This window comes from Coenobita brevimanus, chromosome 30 (genome assembly GCF_032717465.1).
Source record: "Coenobita brevimanus isolate Jiangsu-jjx chromosome 30, ASM3271746v2, whole genome shotgun sequence".
NCBI lineage: Eukaryota > Metazoa > Arthropoda > Malacostraca > Decapoda > Coenobitidae > Coenobita > Coenobita brevimanus.
Window position 1 is genome coordinate 42,164,561 of NC_136983.1, and position 20,522 is coordinate 42,185,082.

General features: G+C 43.5%; 1 protein-coding gene across 1 annotated transcript in view; it reads left to right on the plus strand.

The window, feature by feature from the left end:
• l(1)G0196 (inositol hexakisphosphate and diphosphoinositol-pentakisphosphate kinase) overlaps positions 1–20,522 on the plus strand; it is a 475,031-nt gene that overhangs the window by 260,993 nt on the left and 193,516 nt on the right. The window contains exon 16 of the mRNA XM_080268869.1: positions 18,801–18,836. Within this exon, the coding sequence (XP_080124995.1) occupies positions 18,801–18,836 (36 nt within the window). The remainder of the gene's footprint in view (positions 1–18,800; positions 18,837–20,522) is intronic.

Consider the following 20,522-nt stretch of genomic DNA (forward strand, 5'->3'; position numbering starts at 1 on the left):
CTAGCAGTTTTAATAATCTGAGATGTGGAATGATGTTTAGGCTCCTCGTAAATCATTATGAACTGTGTTTTATTTATGGATTACAGCACTGAGGTTATTGTCATAACCTTACCTACAAATACTGTACTGATATACAGTACCCTATATGCAGTGAATTGAAGAAAAGTATGCAAAAATAATTTGTGGATGTATAACTAAAGGAATTATGGCTTTGTCATTTATTTCATGTAATAGTTTCTTGTTTATGCCTTAGCTTCACATCCTATAACCTTATCTACTGCTTGCATTTGTTTTTCCTAATGGACTACATATTCTCAGTTGCTTTTAGTAGTGAACTATGCTTTATCAGGAGCATGTCCATTAATATTTACATTAATATATCCCTAAGTGGTAGGTAAGGGCACTCACCATCCACTCACTCAATGTAGTGCTGCTCTCGGGTGTCTGCCCTGTCCTCTCCTCCATCCTTCTTTCCTTCCATCTTCTTCTGTCTTTCTTTCCTTCATTCTTTCCTCGTCTTTCTGCCTGCGGGTGACTTTACACTCCCTCTTCTGTCTTTCATTCCTTCATTCTTTCCTCTTCCTTCTGCCTATGGGTGATTCTACACAGATTGACAAGCCAAATGGTTTCCTGTACACCAGGAAACCATTTACTACACTGGGTGGTAACCATATAACCAAATTTTGGTGCCTGGTGGTTTAGTGGGTAATTATTGTGCTCCAATCGGATTGAGCCGGTGAAGGTTTATATCCAAGGTGTGGTTGGGGTTTATTCCTCACGTAATGCCACTCAGGGATGAGTGAGTTTGGTCACTCTCATCTTAAATGTCGGGACCAACTGCCTATCCCCGGGCTTCTACGCTCCTCATGGGACAACATAGGATTGGATGATGGATGGATGGATGAATATATCCCTGTTACTTAATTGTTTAAGCCTTTTAGAATCATTGTATAATAAGACATTGTTTGGATTCAGTGTAAGAATGAGATGTTTGGGGCTCAGTAATTTTGAACTTCAGCAAGTTACTAAGCCTGCATCATCACTCATGACAGCTTGACACTTGAAGTCTGCAACTATAAAGTCTGGCAATGTGTGTTGAAGGATAAATTTTAGAGGCATAGTATGTACAGTACACAGGTAACTGACAGGCGTGTAAGGGAGTGATGAAGAGCAGACATTTATGGCAGTATCAGTAGCCAATGGATATTTAATAATGGCAATATACATGTGAAGAGTCTTTGGGTGGAAGTCAGGGAAACTTACATATGCCTTAGTTCACTAAATACTGTTTTTCAGAACTCTGTTTTTAGGATGTGGTTGAACAGGCCATGATAAAAACTGAAGGTTGAGTTTTGTAAGCAGTGAACTGTGTCCTTATAATATCATACGTACAGTACTGTTCAGTAGTAGAGGATAAATAATGTCTTAGACGCATAGCGGCAATTACAGTATAGCCAGTATAATAATAAGCGTGATGTGTTATTTGCATAGGATGCTGCTGATAGTCATTCTTAAAGTAATGTAAGTACAAGAACAGAGATGGCTGTGTCACATGATGTATCTTTTCATTACTGCTAAAACCGGAAAGCTGAGTGCAGCTAAAGAGTAGATATCTCGTAGTGAAGAAACTGTATCCAACCTGATCAGTTTCAAAAATGTATCCTAATGTGAATAAAACTGCCTGGAGGTAGTAAGAGTATGATGAAAAGATACATTATTAGACCGAAAGAGTTGAAACAGTACAATAGCACCCATAAAAATTTCATATGCTGCTTTTCTTAAGCAGGAGATGCTGTAACAGAAGTGAACAAAATTAGTGTCCTCGTATAACATGGAAAACCTACATGTGGTGCCGATAGGCATCATCTTTAGGGTAAGATTTCAAAATAATATCCTTGCATCCCAGTGCAACATCAGATGAAAGATACCAAAAATAAATACAGTAATTTAATATATTACTCTCCTTAATATAATCTTTGTTCACAATGAGAAAAATATGAACTGGGAACCAAACTGAAATACACTCTTCTCTGGCCAGATTCTGAGCTTCTTGTAGATAAATGGTTTCTTCATTGCAGAGGGCTCACCATTGATTTTGGTCTGAGGCATTGGTTTCAAAATCTCTTGGTATGATGTTGCATTTCTTCAGGATTGTCCTTATATGATCATTATATCTCTTCTTCTATCCCTCTGGGTTGTGACGTGCTGCAAGTAGTTGGCCATACAGAACCTGGTGGGGAAGGTTGTGCTCCGGCACACACAACACGTGTCCGACCCATCTGAGCTGTTTTTAACCAGCATGGCTTCTATGTTAGTTGACTTTGCCCAGGGAAGAATTTTTGAGTGAGGGACTTTATCATCTCATTTGAGTCCTAGGATGCGCCGTAAGCATCGGATGTGAAAAGACTCAAGCTGTTTGATTTGACGCTGGTAAGTAGTCCAGGATTCAGCACCATATAAGAGGGTGGAGAGACATGCAGCTATATAAACTGATACCTTTGTCTAGATTCTGAAGTTGGTGTTTTCAAACACTCTGGATCTGAGATGCCCAAAAGAGGCTTCATGCAAGGACTTCTGCATCAATGTTATGTTCATCTGTGAGCACACTTCCGAGGTAGGAAAAATTCTCCACCTGTTTGACATTTTCGTCATTTACTTGAAATGCAAGAGGCTTTGCTGGGTTCTTTCTCTGAGATATCATTTATGTGTTATTGACATTTATTCAGAGCCCCTTTGCATGGTATATGCTGGAAATGATGGTGAGAGACTGTTGTAGGGCTTCTGGGGGTATGTGCAAGAACAGCACGGTCATCAGCATATTGCAGCCTTAGGAAATGAGCCATTTCAGTCTTTGATTGTGCTTGAAGACGTCTGAGAATAAATAAGTTACTGTCTAGACGGAACTGGGTTTTTATTCCATCGTCAGGGTTCATTTGCTGGTGACTGCAGTGAGATAGATGTTGAAAATGACAGGAGCCAGGACACATCCCTGCTTTATGCCCACATCCATATTGAAGGGTTCAGATTTGCTCTCACCTGCAGACACACGAACATTCATGTTGTCATGCAGACTCTTCAGTATGATTAGAAATTTGTTTGGAACTCCAAATTTTGAAAGATCATTCCATAAAATTTCTCTTTTGACGGTGTCAAATTCTTTTGCAGGATCGATGAATCCAATATGCAAGTCATGGTTCTGCATGTGGCATTTTTAATGTATCTGCCGGGCAACAAAGGTCATATCACAGGTACTTTGTTGCCTCTGAATTCCTCATTGTGTTTCAGGGAGTGTTAACTCAGTCATATGTTTTGTCAGTCTGGATAACATAATCTCGGCTAGTACTTTACTAGCATTCACAAAGAGGAAGATGCCTCTGCTGTTGTCACAATTTGAACAGTCCCCTTTTATCTTGTAGATGGTTACGATATTAGAGGTAAGCCATTTGGATGGAATATTTTGTTCTTGGTTCCAGATAGTTTGAGATTATGGAGGCACTGGTAAAGTAATTGGCCACCCTCTTTGATCATTTCAGATGCTATGCCATCAGGGTCAGGGCTTTAGTTATTTTTTTTGAGATCGGATGGCCTGAACAGTTTCTGCAAGTGTAGGTGGGACATCAAGATCTGCTGCTTGAGGGGTTTTTGGGATTTTATCAAGGATATTTTGTTCCACCAGGTTTCTTCAATACAGTGAAGTGTTGAAGTGTTGTGCCAATACTTTTAGGATTGCCTGCTTGTCTTTCAGGAGCTTTCCTTTGGCTGATTGACAGGGTTTATTTTATGTTTGGTTGGCCCATAGGTGGTTTTCATGGACTTGTAGAGCCCATGATTGTTGTTAATATCAACCAGTCTTTGCCAGTCTTTTCCATGCTCGGTCCACCATTTGTTTTCCATGTCACACTGTTTCCTTTGGGTTTCACTTCTGAGATTCTGGAATTCAGTTTTTAGGGTTAAGGAGCTAGGATGAGCCGGCCAGTTGTTGTGTGCTTTGTTCTTCATTGCGAGGTCATATATGCCCACAGCATTTTCATCAAACCAGTTTTTATGGCAGCGAGTAGAGAATCCTAGTGTTTCTTCTGCAGTACTTTGGAGCAGTGTCTTAATGTTTAGCAGCTCTTCATCTAGGTTTGTTGCATTGTTGTTTGGATCAAGTGGTGGGCATCGAGAGAGCTTCTATGTAATAGTGCTGCAGAAAGTGTTACACGTTGTCACATCCTTCAAGCTGCTACAATTTAGTTTCTCAATGGATGGTCTGCAGTGCATTTGTGGGTGTATAACTAACTCCCGTTTGGTGACTGTAAGGTTATGGTCTGTGGAGCACTTAGCACCTCTCATCTATCTATATCTATATACCTAGGCTGCTTCCCCCAAGGAAAGGGAGGTAGCACCTCTCATAGCCTGGGTTAAAAAAACTTTTCTTTGATCTTGTGGCCTTACAATGACATAGTCAATTAGGTGCCAATGTCTAGATCTTGGGTGCCTCCATGTGTAGTGTTGCGTTATTCTTGAGTTGAAAGATGGTGTTTGTGATGATCAGACTGTGTTCTGAGCATAAGGAAGGTACAGTCTAAGGCCATTGCTGTTCATGTTACAAACACCACAGCAGCCTGTAATGCCTTGCCAGAGGTAATTATCTTTTCCTACTCTGGCATTAAAATCTCCAAGCAGGATCAGTTTGTCATTATGTGGTATTGAATGAATGGTAACATCCAAAGAGTCATAAAAGGAATCTTTGATGGTGTCCTCTGAATCAAACATTAGGGCATAGGCATTGATGAGTGTTGCATATTGGCCTTTAGAGAGTGGTATGCACCAGGACATAGCCTCTCTGATGTACCCATTGGTGTTTCTTGGATATTCTGTAGAAGATTGCTTCGGATTACAAGGCCAATACCATGGTTTCTTCTTATGTTGTGTGGGTGTCCCCTCCAAAAATAGGTACACCCTTCTCCTGCTGCTGTAAGTTTGCCCTCTTCTGAGAGGTGACTCTTAGACAAGGCAGCAGTGCCAGTTTTATAACTTTTCAGTTCATGGGCAATAAGGTCAGTTCTACAGTGTGGTCGTGTTGTGGTCAGTGTCAAGCAAGGTTAGTATATTCCAGGTAGCAAAAGTCAGAGGGATTCTTTTGTTTTTTTGACCACATTGTAGGATGCCTTGACAGACGCAGTTATCTGTCCAGGTGGTGCAGAGCAGCAAATGTTTAGGTTGCCATTTCTAAACCCCTCCCCATCTGGGGTACGCATTTGTGCAATCGTTTCCAGCTGCTTAGTTGCACTGGATGCTGCCGAAGTCATGACCTGCTCCTATGCCATCATGACAGCGACCACTGAGCTCATTTTCTCCACCCCCTTCCACTCTTCCCTGGGTATACAGGGGTTAGGAAGGGGGCATCCCTTAGCTGAAATTACTTCTCATGTTTTTTTGTTTTTTTTACAGAACAAAGGAAGAAAAAACAATGAATTAAAAAAGATAATAATGCATATACACTACTAGATTACTGGTTGGACTTGAACAGCTGTGGGTTGAAGTTTAGGGGGAAACAACTCTGGGGAAGTGAGTTCCAAAGAGATGCAGTTCGGAGAATAAAAGATTTCTGATAGGCAGAAGTTCTGCAATATGGCAGTGTGACATTTCAGTAAAAAGTGCTACCAGATGCCCGTGTAGCACAGGGGAAAGCATGGAGAGGTGGCACAATGGATGCAGCTTTGTCTGAGCATTTGCCATAAAAGTGTCTGTAAAATAATGCAAGGGAGGCAACATTCCTTCTTAGCAGTAGGAGAGGTAGTTTATTTGTAATAGCAGGGTTATTGATAATTCTAACAGCTTTGTTCTGAATTTTGTTTAGTTGCATTAGCACAGTCTCCACACATCCACTCCACAAGGGTGAGCAATATTCCAGCTGAGAGTGCACACAACTCTAACTACTCATCAGTGACGAAGCTACGAGCTCAGTACAATAATTCAAGTTTCTTTGAGATGGTCTTAGCAGGTGATCTGACATGAGAGGTCCAGCTGAGGTCATAGTTAAGTGAAACACTGAGACTTTCAATATGCAGTAGTACAGTAATAGTACAGTACATAATACAGTACATGACACAGTACATAATATAATCTTTATCATACTTGGCACCCCCACAAAAGCTGCAAAATCCACTATCACACAGAACGAGGGTACATTTAACAGCTCTACAGCAATGAATGAGGCACCGGGAGGGGGGGGATGCAATGGTTGGCATGGCACGTGGGTGGGCTGCTCTGCAATGTATTGGCTGGTGCGTGTTGTGCTGCAGGATATGCCTGCAGGCTGATTGGGTCCTGTGCCTGAGCCAGATGATACATATTACCATTGAGAAATGGATAGTACTGCTGATTGTTTCCTGTTTTAATGCAGGATATTGTTTTAATAGACCCGAGCAAACAGTGCCAGATACTGCATTGGGCCAGATATTGTGACAATGGATAATTGAGAGTTTTTGTACCTGTACTATACAACTGTTCAAACATAGAAAAACAACCTTCAGTATAGTAATACGCATGATAAAATGTCATTGTACTGAACTGGGAGGTGTCAGTGTTACAAGTAGTTACAGAATATATAAGCTATAGGAGGAAGGGGATTCAGTGTTTGGCCACCACCACTTATATGTATAATGTCATGTAAAGCAGTTTAAAACAAGAGTAAAGGTTAGTTGCATGTAAGACACACATACAGTACATGCTTACCTGGTGTGTGTTCGTACAGTAGCCAGTTTACTCAGTAATTTGTAAAACTTGGGGTACCATGCAAACTGGTCCTGTTTAGTAGGGATATGTTTTTCCATTATAAAAACTCACATTGACAGACCATGATATATTTTTCTCTCCCTCCCCCCCTAATTTTTTCTCACTTTTATTCTTCCTCTTCTCTCCTTTCATTTTTTTTTTTTTTCCTTTCCTTCTCCTGTGACTTCTGTACTTCTTTTTTATTAATTTTTGAGTTGCATTCAGTGGTTATGACCAGACTCCTGGTCATCCTTCTTTTGGAACTTTGGCGAAAGCTTTGCCATTGCACTTGACATCTCAAAGGCTTTCGATCGAGTCTGGCATAAATCTTTAATTTCCAAACTGCCCTCCTACGGTTTCTATTCTTCTATCTGTGCCTTCATCGCTAGCTTCCTTTCTGGTCATTCTATAGCCGCTGTTGTAGACAGCCATCGTTCTTCTCCTAGATCCATCAACAGTGGTGTTCCTCAGGGCTCAGTCCTATCACCAACTCTCTTCCTTTTATTCATCAATGATCTTCTAAGCTGTACATCTAACCCTATCCACTCATACACTGATGACTCCACCCTTCACCTTTTCGTTCAGTTCCCACAACGCCCATCTTAACAGTTACTTCAACAAACAAGGGATGAGGCTATGGCACACCTAATGTCTGACTTGGCTTGTATCTCTGACTGGGGTAAAAATAATATGGTTGTTTTTAATGCATCTAAGACTCAGTTCTTACACCTATCAACCCGACAAAATCTTCCACAGGTATACCCACTAATGTTTAATAATATTCAGCTTAATCCTGCATCATCCTTGAACATGCTTGGGGTTTCATTTACTCGGGACTTATCTTGGAAAGATCATATTACATCTCTTGTAAAATCTGCTTCCAAGAGATTGGGTGTGCTAAGCCGACTCTGCTCTTTCTTTACCCCTGCACAATTGTTGACTCTATACAGGGGTTTTATCCGCCCCTGTGTGGAGTACAACTCTCATGTGTGGGGAGGCTCCCCACATACAGCTCTTCTCAATAGGGTGGAGTCAAAGGCTTTTCGTCTCATTAACTCTCCTCCTCTTACTGACTCCCTTCAACCTCTGTCTCTTCGCCGCACTGTTGCATCTTTATCTCTTTTCTATCGCTACTTTAATGGTCACTGCTCCTCTGAACTGTCTGCTTGCATTCCTCCACCTCTACGACGGGCGCTAGCACCCGTGTGGCAGCAAACTCTCATCCCTTTTCTGTCCAACTCTCTATTGCAAGAGTTAACCATTACTCCCAGTCTTTCATTTATGCAACAGGTCAGCTCTGGAACTGTCTCCCTCTGTCTGTATTTCCTACTGCCTATGATCTCCAGTCTTTCAAACGCAGTGTGTCCAGGCATCTCAAAATGATCGGATCTTGAATTTGGCTCTCTATTGTATTTTGTTTTTCTCTTGGAGGGAACTGTTACTGCGGGCTCATGGCCTTTGGTTCCTTCTTCCTCGCATAAAAAAATAAAAAAAATAAAGTATGTGATGGAGACAATGTTTACTTAAGGCAACACAGATGAGTTTGGCTTCGGTGCAGCTGACATTAGTGATTTATATAAATAGATAGATAGATAGATATAGATATATATGTGTATATATATATATACAGTATATGTGCAGAGAGAGAGAGAGAGAGATATGTATACAGTAATGCCCCGATATAAGATACCCCTAGATGCAATACCTCGGCTTAGTGATGGGGGTACAAATTGCACCAGGCCCCGATACCCGATGGGCGAGCCCGGTTTGATAATGGGCCCTCCGATGTCGCGCCCGCAGATGACGGGCCGAAATTTTGAATCGCGTGCGTTCCCACGGCCAGCTGAGCCCGCCCGCCTCCCAGGATGCGCAGAAACGCTTGCACAGGCCCCATAGCCATCACTTACCCAGTGCTCACCCTTATCAATCTTCTTGCACTAGCCATCTCAGAGTGAGGATCTCCCTTATGCATGCCTCCCATGCATTGTATTGCACCACCAAGATTGCTCAAGTTGCTATCGTAGTGCATCGTAACTGTGTTCAAGCAGTGCTGTGAGTAGAGCAGTGATACTAATCATCTGTTGAGAGCAATATTGTGTGATTTTGGGCCCAAATAAGTGAGATAATGTCTGGTAAGGGTGCTGCACGTGGTGGGGCCAGTGGTGGTGCTAGTGGAGGCCCTAGTCATCGTTGTAAGCAGCCTGCTAATGGTGGTGCTGGTGATGTTCCCGCGAAGCGTGTCTGTAAGACTGTGTTACTGGAGGTGAAATTGGGCATCCTCAAGTGGCACGACAAAGGCAGAGGTGCATGTCCTATTGCTTCGGCTCTCCACCTGGCCCAGTTGACTGTCTCCACATCATCAAGAAGAAGGAGGCCATTAACCCTTACACCGCGGGCATGTTTCCCAATGTTTTGCGTCTCCAGCGGGGTTATTCGGGCTCCGACAGACTCTCAAACAATATTTGCCAATAATCAGTTATAAGTCCTAGAGTATTAAGATTACATATGCATATGGCACATACCTTCAGCTTTCTCCTGGGATGTTTGTTGAGCCTTCGTCAATTACCGTAGGACTTGTGGAGACCTCTGAAGTTGGGTAACGAAGTCTCCACTTTACACATCCCGACAACCCGTAATATGATTACCACAGCCAGATATTAACACTATAAACACTATGATTATCAAGTAGTTTGGGATCCATACTCCAAATAAAAACCACTGTGAAAGCAATGAAAATTACGAGCGCGTATGACCTTCCCACTTGCGCTAGTTTGCTGTTGGTATTCTGTCATTTATTATTCATAAAACCCCTCACACTTTATATTTCTATTACTATATAACACATATATATCTACAGTCTTTATCCATAAGTTTCCTTCAGTAGTATTAGTTTATTGTCACTGTAGGGATTCAGTTTCTTTCAGTAAAATACGTAGCATTCACTTTCTCGTCCTGTATACTAGCATTGAGAGTGAATGTCACTTTCACCTTCACTCTCATAACTCATAGTATTCAGACATGCTAGAGTGAAACTTTCACTTTCATTACGCCTAGGGTATATACTCGTATTCTTATAATACTACTCATTTACATTTCTGTTTACGTTCTCTATTTTATTTATGTTATTTACATTTCTGTTTTATTTACACTGTGTTATGCACTGTCACTTGAAGTAACTTATAAAACTATTTTCCACTGTTCACGTATATTTACATTCATTACTTTCACTTGCTGTTTACACATTATTTACACATTATTTACAATTCCACTTGCACTGTTTTACTCAATAGAAAGATCGTAGTCACTCTTCTATCAATTGTCAGCCCTTTACCTCTTTCCACACGAGGTTTAGTAGGGGGTAAAGGTCACAGGGCCCTTTGCATGGGGGTGAAAAGTCCCTGAAGTCAGCAAGAGCAAACAGATGTACCTCCACATTGGAAGATGAGAGTGAACTGATAAGGGTGGGCCGGGGTGGTGGCCTACCTAGGGAAATGCATTACTGCCAATGTTAGCTTCTTGACAGCAGCTAATATATAGCAGTGAAATGATTGGCAGGAAATCTAGACAATACATTATAAATTAGGTAGTTCCAGGTGAATGTAAATATCACTTAGGCTTCTCCCTTTCCTCCTTATATGTATATTTATTACGAAAATAGATTATACGGCATATTTCAAGGGGAAATAAACAGCGAAAATTAGCGAACGAGTGCACGTGAGGTGTTGTCAGGTGATAATTAGACAATTCCAGGTGTATGGCACTCTCACTTACCGTATTTCTTTCTTGTATATATTATTTGGTATAAGAATAGGGCATAGGGCTTATTTCCATGGATGAAATCAGTGAAAAATTTCAGGGAAGATTTACTTAGCGTAGCACGGCCGGGCAGGCGAGAGGATAGGGTAATGGAGGGGGGGTAGGGAGGGGAGTCAAGAACGGGGAGAAATGGCTAAATTGTCAACAATGGATGGGAGTACAGATGAGATTAGGAGTGCTGACTAGTGTTGGACATTGGCAGTACTGATGGATGATACAAGCCACCACTTGTAAGCCCGGGTGAATTCAAAATACAGTAACACAGAATCACAAAAGCGACTCCCCGCGGTATGATCCCTTGCTCCCAAGCATCACGAAAGTGACGCCCCGTGGTTAAGGGGTTAAGGCTGCTGCTGGGGAGGTCGCAATCTTATCCACCTCCTGTATCACCTGCCAGCGAGAGCCTGCGATGAAGGAGCTGGAGTGGATGCTGCGCGCGTGGATGGAAGATCAGAACCGGTGCAAGGCGCCCATGAGCCAGGCTATTATTTGCATTAAGGCTCTCTCGCTCTGGGACGAGCTAAAGGTCAGGCGTGAGCTTGATGAAAACAAGACCGCTAAGGCTAACCGTGGATGGTTTGACCAGTTTAAGAGGCAGGCAAATCTCCACCACATGAAGATGTACAGTGAGGTGGCGAGTGCAGATAAAGTGGCGGCAGCAGCGTTTCCTGATGAGCTGAAACGCATCATTGCAGAGGGTGGCTATAGTGCGAAGCAAGTCTTGAATTTTGACAAGACTAGGCTCTTTTGGAAGAGAATGTCCTCCAAGACTTATCTTGCAGTGGAGGAAAGGTCTACGCCAGGATTCAAGCCCTTGAAGGACCGGCTGACACTGCTGCTGAGGGGCAACGCCGAGGGTGACCTCAAGTTGAAGCTGCTCTTAGTCTACCACTCCGAGAACTCCAGGGCTCTGGTGGGGTATGTTAAGGAGAACCTTGGGGTTATCTGGAAGTCGAACAAGATGACTTGGTATTTTCACTTGTACCTCTCTCGTATGCTGAAGAGGTATGCTTCTCATGAAAATCTGGCAAACAGATTTCTCCTGGTGGTGGATAATGCACCTAGCCACCTGCCCACAATGAAGGAATGGTTCAGCAATGTTGAGGTGGTGTTCCTACCCCCAAACACCACATTTTTGTTGCAGCCAATGGACCAAGGGATGATTGCTGCCTGTATAGCCTACTACCTCCACCGCACAGTGAAGCAGTTGGTAAGGGCCTGTGACAGTGACGACAGGACAACAGTACAGCAGTTCTGGAGAGGGTACAACATACGCCACACCCTGGAGAATATAACACCAGCATGGAACGAGGTGAGCCAGGCGACAACGAACGGTGTGTGACGGAAGATGTGGCCAGAGTGTGTTCACTCCTTCATCAGCTTCCCCGAGGGCGTGCAACCTCTGCCTGTCGAGCGTGTGCGGCAGGACATTGTCGAGTTGTTGCACGAGGCGGGCTTCAGGGAGGTCAACGAGGATGACGTGGAGGAGGTTCTCGAGAGCCACAGGGAGGAGCTTAGCAATGAGGAGCTCCTCAATATGGAGATCAAGCAGGCACACCAGGAGGTAGAGGAGGAGGAGGTTGTGCCTGAGGTCTGAGCTCTCAACATCAAGATCCTGAAAGAGATGCTAACGAAGCTAGACGAGCATATAGACCTAATGAAAACACATGACGAAGCAGGGACACAGCTAATCGGCTCAAGGAGGGTACGAAAGTTTACAGGACATTGCTGGAGGAGAAGAAGAGGGCGACCAGGCAGACAACAATCACAGCCTTCTTTAAGCAGTTCCCCACCAGGCCAGTGAGTCGCACAGGATCTCCCCAGCCCACGACGAGCAGAGCATCTCCCCAGCGTTCAACCAGCAGAGCATCTTCCCAGCCTTCAACCAGCAGAGAAACACCGAGGGACACCTCCCGCCGAGGATGTGCTCAGCCCGTTACGCTGGACCGAACCTCCAGCCGATCACTGTCTCCCATGTCACCTGCATCTCCACTAAGGAACTCTGCCATTCCATCGCTGCCTTCCTCGTCCCACCCTCCATCTCCCACACCACTTCAGCCACTGTCTCTGTCTTCCTCGCCACAACCAGAACCACTGCAACTGACTTCATCGCTACCTCATCATTCATCGCAGCGGTCTACCTCGCCACCTCACCGGACATCGCAGCTGTCTCCCACACCACCTCCTCTATCGTTGCATCACACTCCATCGCCACCCCCAGAGCCATCACATCGCACCTCATTGTCACTGCCTGAGCCAGCGCATCACACCCCATCTCCTCCGCCTGAGTCATCGCATCGCACTCCATCGCCACTCCCATCTGACCCTCCCCTGGAGATAGGGTTTGAGGACATTGAGGAGGAGGATTGAGTGTTGGGGAGCACCACATGTCCCCTAGCCTCAGGGGGGGATAGCAAGGATGATGACCAGGACTGGACATGGACTTACAAGAAGTAAGTGATGAGAGGTGTTTGATTTTCTCAAACCTATTCCTTATGATTTTCGGGCTTTATTTGTTGCTTTCAGTGAGTTATTTACAGGTGTTAGGCTTAGGTTAGCTTCCTTGACAGCTGTTATGCCATTTAGATTGCCTTTAAACTTGTTTTGGGGGTCATGTGGGTGGGTTTTTGGGTGTGGTTTGGGGGGAAACTCAAGGCTGGTAAACAGTCCACATTGAAATACATGTTAAAAGTACCCCGATATACGATACCCCGCCTGACGATGTGGTTTTACCTAACCAATTAGATCGTTAAACCAGGGTATGCCTGTACATATATATATATATATATATATATATATATATATATATTCACTGTATATAGATACGTATATATCGTTTCGTTTCATTTTTAAAGGCTCTAACATGCTTGCATGCGTCGGCCTTGGTCACCTACTGGCGGCTCTTCATGCTGCACGATCCATTGCAGCCTCCCTGTTCAGTCCCTTAACCCTGAGGTCACACTTAATGACCTTGTCCCATGTCTTTCACAGTCTACCCCTCATAACCCCACCCCCAATATTAACACTTCTCACCTTCCTCACCCAATTATCATCCCCCATCCTCTCCACATGTCCAAACCATCTCAATCTACCTCTCCTCATCACAACACCAATATACTCCAGTCCCATCCTACCTCTCAACTCTTCCATCTTGAACCCAGTCCCCCCAGACCTTGGATGCAAGGACGCACTACACATCCACCTAATCAGTGTCATTTCTGTACGTCTGAGCTGGTGAATATCCTCCTTCTTCACTGCCCGGGTCTCACTACCATACAGCATTACACTCCTAACACATGCTGCATACAAAGACCCCTTAGCACGTAGGGAGAGTCCTCTCAGTGTCAGGAGAGGCAAGAGCTCCCTGAACTTCTTCCAACCTCTTCTCACCCTAGCCACAGAGCTAGCTCCAGCCCCACCTCCAGCACACAACATGTCTCCCAAATAACAAAACTCTTCCATACACTCAAGAGATTCACCAGCAAGTTCAATCCTTTCACGCCTAACAATCTCCACCTGCTCTCCCCGACACGCCGTACACATAAAATCAGCGTTATCTCGCAGTCTACCTCTGATACCACTAAATCTCTTATGCACCCATTTATCACAACCACCGCACAAGATGGAATTACTTCCCACGCCCATGTGGCAAACTGCACATGGCCACTATCCCTCGTCTTTGACAGTACCGCCACCAACCCTAGATATCATCACTTTTGTTTTATCTGCATTTACCCTTAAGCCCTTGTGCCCCATACCATCTCTCCACTTCCTAAACCTTTCCTACACCTCCCTTTCGTTCTCTGCAATCAACACCAAATCATCAGCATACAACAACTCCCACGGGAGTCCGTTTCTAAAGTCACATGAAAGGGCTTCAAGTACCGTGATAAACAACATGGGACTCAAAACTGACCCCTGATGCACACCAACATTCACAGAAAACCCATCACTCAAATCTCCATTCACTCTTACCTGGGTGTGAGCACTCACATACATAGCCATAACCACCCTAACCAGCCACTCCTCCAAGCCAAGCTTTCTCATTGCCCACTTCACCACCTCTCTAGGGACTATGTAAAAGGCCTTTTCCAAATCAACAAAAACATAATAAAGATCCCTTCTCCTACCAATATATTTTTCCTGAAGCTGTTGAACAATGAATATGGCATCGGTGGTCCCCCTACGTGGCATAATCCCAAACTGCATCTCATCAATATTCACTCTTTCTCTAATCATACCTTCTAAAACTCTCTCCATTACCTTCATTATCTGATCTAAAAGCTTTATACCTCTATAATTTCCCCTTTCCAGGGCATCACCCATCCCTTTATACACATTTACAATTACACTCTTCAGCCAATCATCTGGGACAACACACTCAAATAATCCTGTTTATTAGGTCAGTGACTAACTTCACCCCTATATCGCCTGAGGCCTTAACATTTTGGCAGTCAACCCAGACACACCTGCTGCCTTCTCCACCTTCATGCTGCCTATTGCCTCACTCACAGTAGCAGCATCAATCAAAGGCCAAGGGCCAGACACTGGATCTGCTGGCTCCAAACCTTCTCTGTCCCAGTCAAACTCCTCATTCAACAACCGGTTATAATGCTTTCTCCATGCATCTTCAATATCCTCACTGTTCACCGCTACCCTTCCTTCATAGTATCCTGATTATCCCTTTTCACCTGACCTGCCACCCTAAATATCATATTTTTCCTTTCCCCATGATTTAGGTTATCAAGTAAAAGTCTCTGTGACTCAGACTTTGCCCTGTATACCTCTCTTCAAGCCTTATTCATGGTGGCCAAATATTCTTCTTATCTACCACCCTTCTTCCATTCCCGGAAAAGCCTTCTTTTCTCCTTAACTGCAGCTTCTACACCCTCATCCCACCACCAAGTTACTTTATGTCTTGATGGGCCTCTTGTCCAACCACATGTTACATCAATAACTCTCAAGAGATTGTTCTTGAGGGCTCTGTACTGTTCATTAACGCCTCTGTCTACAGCTCCCTGTTCAGCCACCACTCTCCTCAACTCGCTATAGAAGGCATCCCTTACTACTTGGTTTTTCAGCTTCCATATTTTCCTCCTAGGTACATAAGTCCTCTTTTTCATCACTCGTTCTTTAAGCACCATATCACAAATCAGTAGTTTATGCTGCTGCACACACTCCTCACTTTAACTTTAACATCTCTCACTAACCTCATATTGGCCCTCCTAACCAGAAAATAATCTATCTGACTGCAATTTCCCCCAGACTCATACATAATTAACCTACTGTCTCTTTTCCTAAAATATGTATTGCACACAATCATGTCCGTTGCCTCCCCAAACTCGAGTATCCTTTCCCCTTCTGCATTCCTTATACCATATGCACATCCCCTATGCACTCCTTCATAACCTTGTGCTGGTTCACCTACATGACCATTTAAGTCCCCTCCCAAAACCACCATCTCATCATCCTGCATACCACCCACTACATGTATTAAATCATCCCAAAATCCATCTTTCTCTGCTTCATCCAATCCTGCCTGTGGAGCATATGCCGATATAATCGCAGCTATCCTTCTGCCGAACAGAATTTTCATTACCAATATCCTATCGCTTACTCTCATAACATTCATAACATATTCCACCCATTTCTCCAGAACCATCACACCAACACCTCCATATCTGTCTGTCCCCCCTTGCCAAAACAACTTATAGCAACAGTGCTTCCCAACAATCTTTCTGGCTGATCCACCCCTGTACCTGACTTCCTGCAAACACGCCACATCCACCCACCTCCTACTGAATGCCTCAACGACTTCCTCTGCTCTTCCCCTCAAACTTCCCACATTCCATGAACCCACCCTCATCCCCCTGGGTGATTTGCTGTCCTCAGGCTTGCTTTGAAACTTTTTCTTGTGTTTTTCATATTCAGTATTAATAATGGGGGATAGACATACCACAGGCCCCACTCACTGCACAGCCCCAGGTCCAGGCAATGGATCTGGGACCTCTAGCCCACCAGCTTACCAGTGGCTGTGGTAGTGGCCTCAGGGCACCCTGACAGGACAGGTGCAGAGACACCCTCCAAGTGCGCATTGGCACTGCAACTATCCCGCCATTATACATCCACTGATAGGGCAGTCTCCTGGGGCGCTACTATCAGGTTCGGGCCCCTCTCTATTGGGCGGAAGCGGCAGCCTGGGAACCATAATGCCCTGTACCCTCTAGCACAGGCCTGAGCCCCATCTCCCCCTGGACCCATGATCTATGCTGGTGGAACCCCCATCACGCCTCCCCCCGGAAGTCCGCCACTAGATAGCGGGGGCAAAGTTTTCTGGCCACATGCCCTTGCTAGCGCCAAGCCCTGTAACGTAGTGGGATACGTTGTGTGAAATGTTAAGTGTATGTGGTGTAGTGCATAGGATAGTTAGAGGAAATGTTTGGGAGAGTATGCTAGTCTACTCTCCATGTTACTGTCACACTGAAAAGGTCTGCAAAGGGGAATGGTTAGATAGCTAGTGAAACAGGAGCTCCAGCTCTCCTTATCGCCAGCATTCCCATTCCCCTCGGGAGTACTACCCTGTTCGGCCCGTGCTACAGCCTCCTCCTACATATATATATATATATATATATATACATATATCTTTATTGCCAGACTCCTAAATCCCATATGGGGTGGCCACAAACAAATCGCCTCCATGTCGCCCTGTCCCCAGCCATTTCATTGCCCTGCTTCCAGTTTACACCCCCTCTCTCATATACCTCTCCACTCCATCCCTCCATCTCATCCTTGGCCTTCCCCTCCCTCTCTACCCCTCCACCTCACTCACATACACTCTCCTCGTCAGTCTCTTACTCTCCCTGCTCTCCACATGGCCAAACCACCTCAGTGTGTGTCGCCTAACGCTTCCTACTGCATCCACATCCACACCACAACACTCCTTCACATCCTCATTTGTCAGTCTGTCTCTCCGTGTGACTCTACAGGCTCCTCTCAAATAACTCATTTCCACTGCTCTCACTCTTGACTTTTGTCCCTCCAACAACGTCCAAGCTTCACTTCCATACGTTAAAGTTGGTATCACAATACTGTCATGTACTAGCTTTTTCACTTCCATGCTCGCTTCTCTGCTTCTTATCATATATGTATATGATATATACGGTATATATATATATAGTACACTCAACCCTCGGCTATCACGGGTTCGGCTATAGCGTATCTCGCTATCATGCCTACATAAAAAAACTACCCAAATACCTTTATCAAACACTAAATGCCTGCTATCACGCACCGGAAATGTTCGAAAATTTCAAAAAGGCCTGGCTCTAGTGCTCTGCCCAGCCAACAAAAGATTCACTCCGTGATTGGTTGTGTGACGTCAATGCCAGCTGAGCGCTGATTGGGCCGTCTGACCGTGTCTTCTGCCTGCCAGACCATTCAAGTGCACGCCCTTAGACCATGAACAGTAGTGAACGGCCTTGGATCAAACAAAGCTGAGAGGGTATTCAGTTTACTCAGTTTTGTTCAACTTTATTCAGCTTGATCAACTTTGTTCCCTTCTGTTCCCACCATCCGAGACTTAAGAAACTATGGCAGTACAATGACATATGTATGAAGGATGAAGTGGTGCACACAGCATATTGCCTGCATATTGATTCTCTTTGCAGTCACTACCAAATGATCAGCTACTTTTTGAGGTACAATATTCTTCCACTTAAATACATACTTATTATTGCTGCTTGTAAAGTACACTAATGCATGCATTTAGTCCTGAATTTAATTATTTTGTTTATATTAATGAATGCAGCCGAATTCCTTGCTTCAGCAGCATTTTGACAATCAGCTTCATGTTAACCTCTGATGAATTATCTACTATCTCCTGTGCAGTCATGGGATAGACTTTGCCTTTGTACAGTATAATGAATTATTAATTTTCTTTGTAAATCAGTTATTGCTAATACTTGCTTATCAGTTCTTCCATCCTGTAAAGCTGCTCTGTTTCTTGTCATGTATACTACAGAACTATATAAAGTATATTTCAGTTTACTCAGATTTTTTTGTACACTTTTTACTTCTTCATTGTACTTTTAAATTGTATGCACTCTTGTTTATTATGAAAGTCCCGATAATTGCAGCAAAGTCATGTAACCAAAGCAGGTTGGTAGAGGGAGTTCTCAGCCCACAGAGCTGTGTTGTGATCAGTTTATTGTGCTGTGTTTCAGAACGATCAGAGTGGATTGACGAGTCAGTGACTGGATGTGAGTAAATAAATAGAATCAGACAAATCACTGTCACATATGTCAAAACTGTGCCCAGGGTGTGACCTGTCTGTTGGGGTAGAATTGGTACTGTTGTGTCTTTTTCTGCTACCCGGCTCAATGGCCTATATTCTTATTAGTAAATGAAGCTCCCTGGAACCTCATCCTTAGCCTTATTGCACTTTATCATTCTCTTATATGTGATCTGTACCAGTCTGTTGTAGATGTGATTTGTATTAATATTATAAGTGAAAATTGTAATGTGCTATATTCAGAACCAGGTTGGTTAGGAAGAGGTTGTAGGAAACTTCCCTGTTAAGAATATGACCCAGTGTTGGAGCTGGAACATACTCATACACTCAACTATATCCAGAAGTGCTTATGTTAACCTCCTTCAGTTTGATGGAATGTTATTTTTTTAGTTTACACTTACTGCAGCCAGGCACTGTTATTCTGCTTGGGCAAAGCCTTATATATTGAAAGGGTTTTTAATGATATATCTGACCCATCGAATGCTGAAAGACTCTCCTAAGTTCAATAAAATGGTCTGGAGATAGAAAAAATAAGTTGCAGAATTGAAGGGGTTCAGGCTGGGTACCACCAGAACACATGTTTTGTATTTATTCAGTCATGCTGTTGAACAGCAGAGTGAGATGTAATTGGTAATGCATGCAGCATACTATATCATGTTAATAAATTCTTAGGTCAGGTATTTAGTGTTGTAGTGGTACGAGTAAATGACTGAAAGAATGCAAAACTTGAACAGCTTTTTTCATATCTTGATCCAGTGACTGCACCCAGAATGCTTATGTCTTATATTCTGGATTTAGCTGAATGTACTGTATATACTCTAATCCATTGATTCAGCATTGAAGCTCCTTAGAACCTTCATAATTCACCGCACATTTTTTTTTTTTTTTTTTCCAATCCTGTAGAAGTCACTACAGCAACCTAGATATGGCTGTTTAGCTGGACCCAGCTGTTTTAGTGAGAGCTGAATGATAGATAAGCAGATAATCTTGATGTAACCACAGCTAAGAAAAAAGGTTATACTTCTGCATGTTTGATAGTAGAAAGAAACCGCATATAAGTTCTTGATAATTTCTTAAGTTCATCTATCTTGATCTCAGAAGCCAAGCTTGGATGTCTTTATCCATACTTTGTGAAACTGATTGGTTTATGTGTGTTATTGCTTCCATATATTTTACATTATTTTTTACTCTCTGTTTACTGATCTCATTCCTAATTATCTGTTGCCATATGTGGACCCACTCACTGTAGTACATGAGGGCAATGAAAAGGTGGGGGACAGGGTGACATGGAGGCAATTTGTTTGTGGCCACCTTATCATGATTAAGGTGTCTGGCAGTAGATGGATAGATAGATTCTACCCATGGTGGCAGCCCAGTATTCATAAAGTTGCTATATAGTCAGACTTGATCGCTGGTTTTGTTATTGTGGTTTTCTACATTATGATCTTAAGAATGGATTACCTTCAATATTGTGGGTAAAATTGCATTGACTGCTGTTAAGCTACAAGAAAAATTGAAGAAAATCAAAGGAATCCACAGAAATACTCCACTTCTCCTTGTGGTGAGTGCTAAAACAGCAGAAAAAATTTGACAACTGACAACAGTATTTATCGGTGTATTTATCACCAGGAGATGCATTTTTAGACGAATCTGC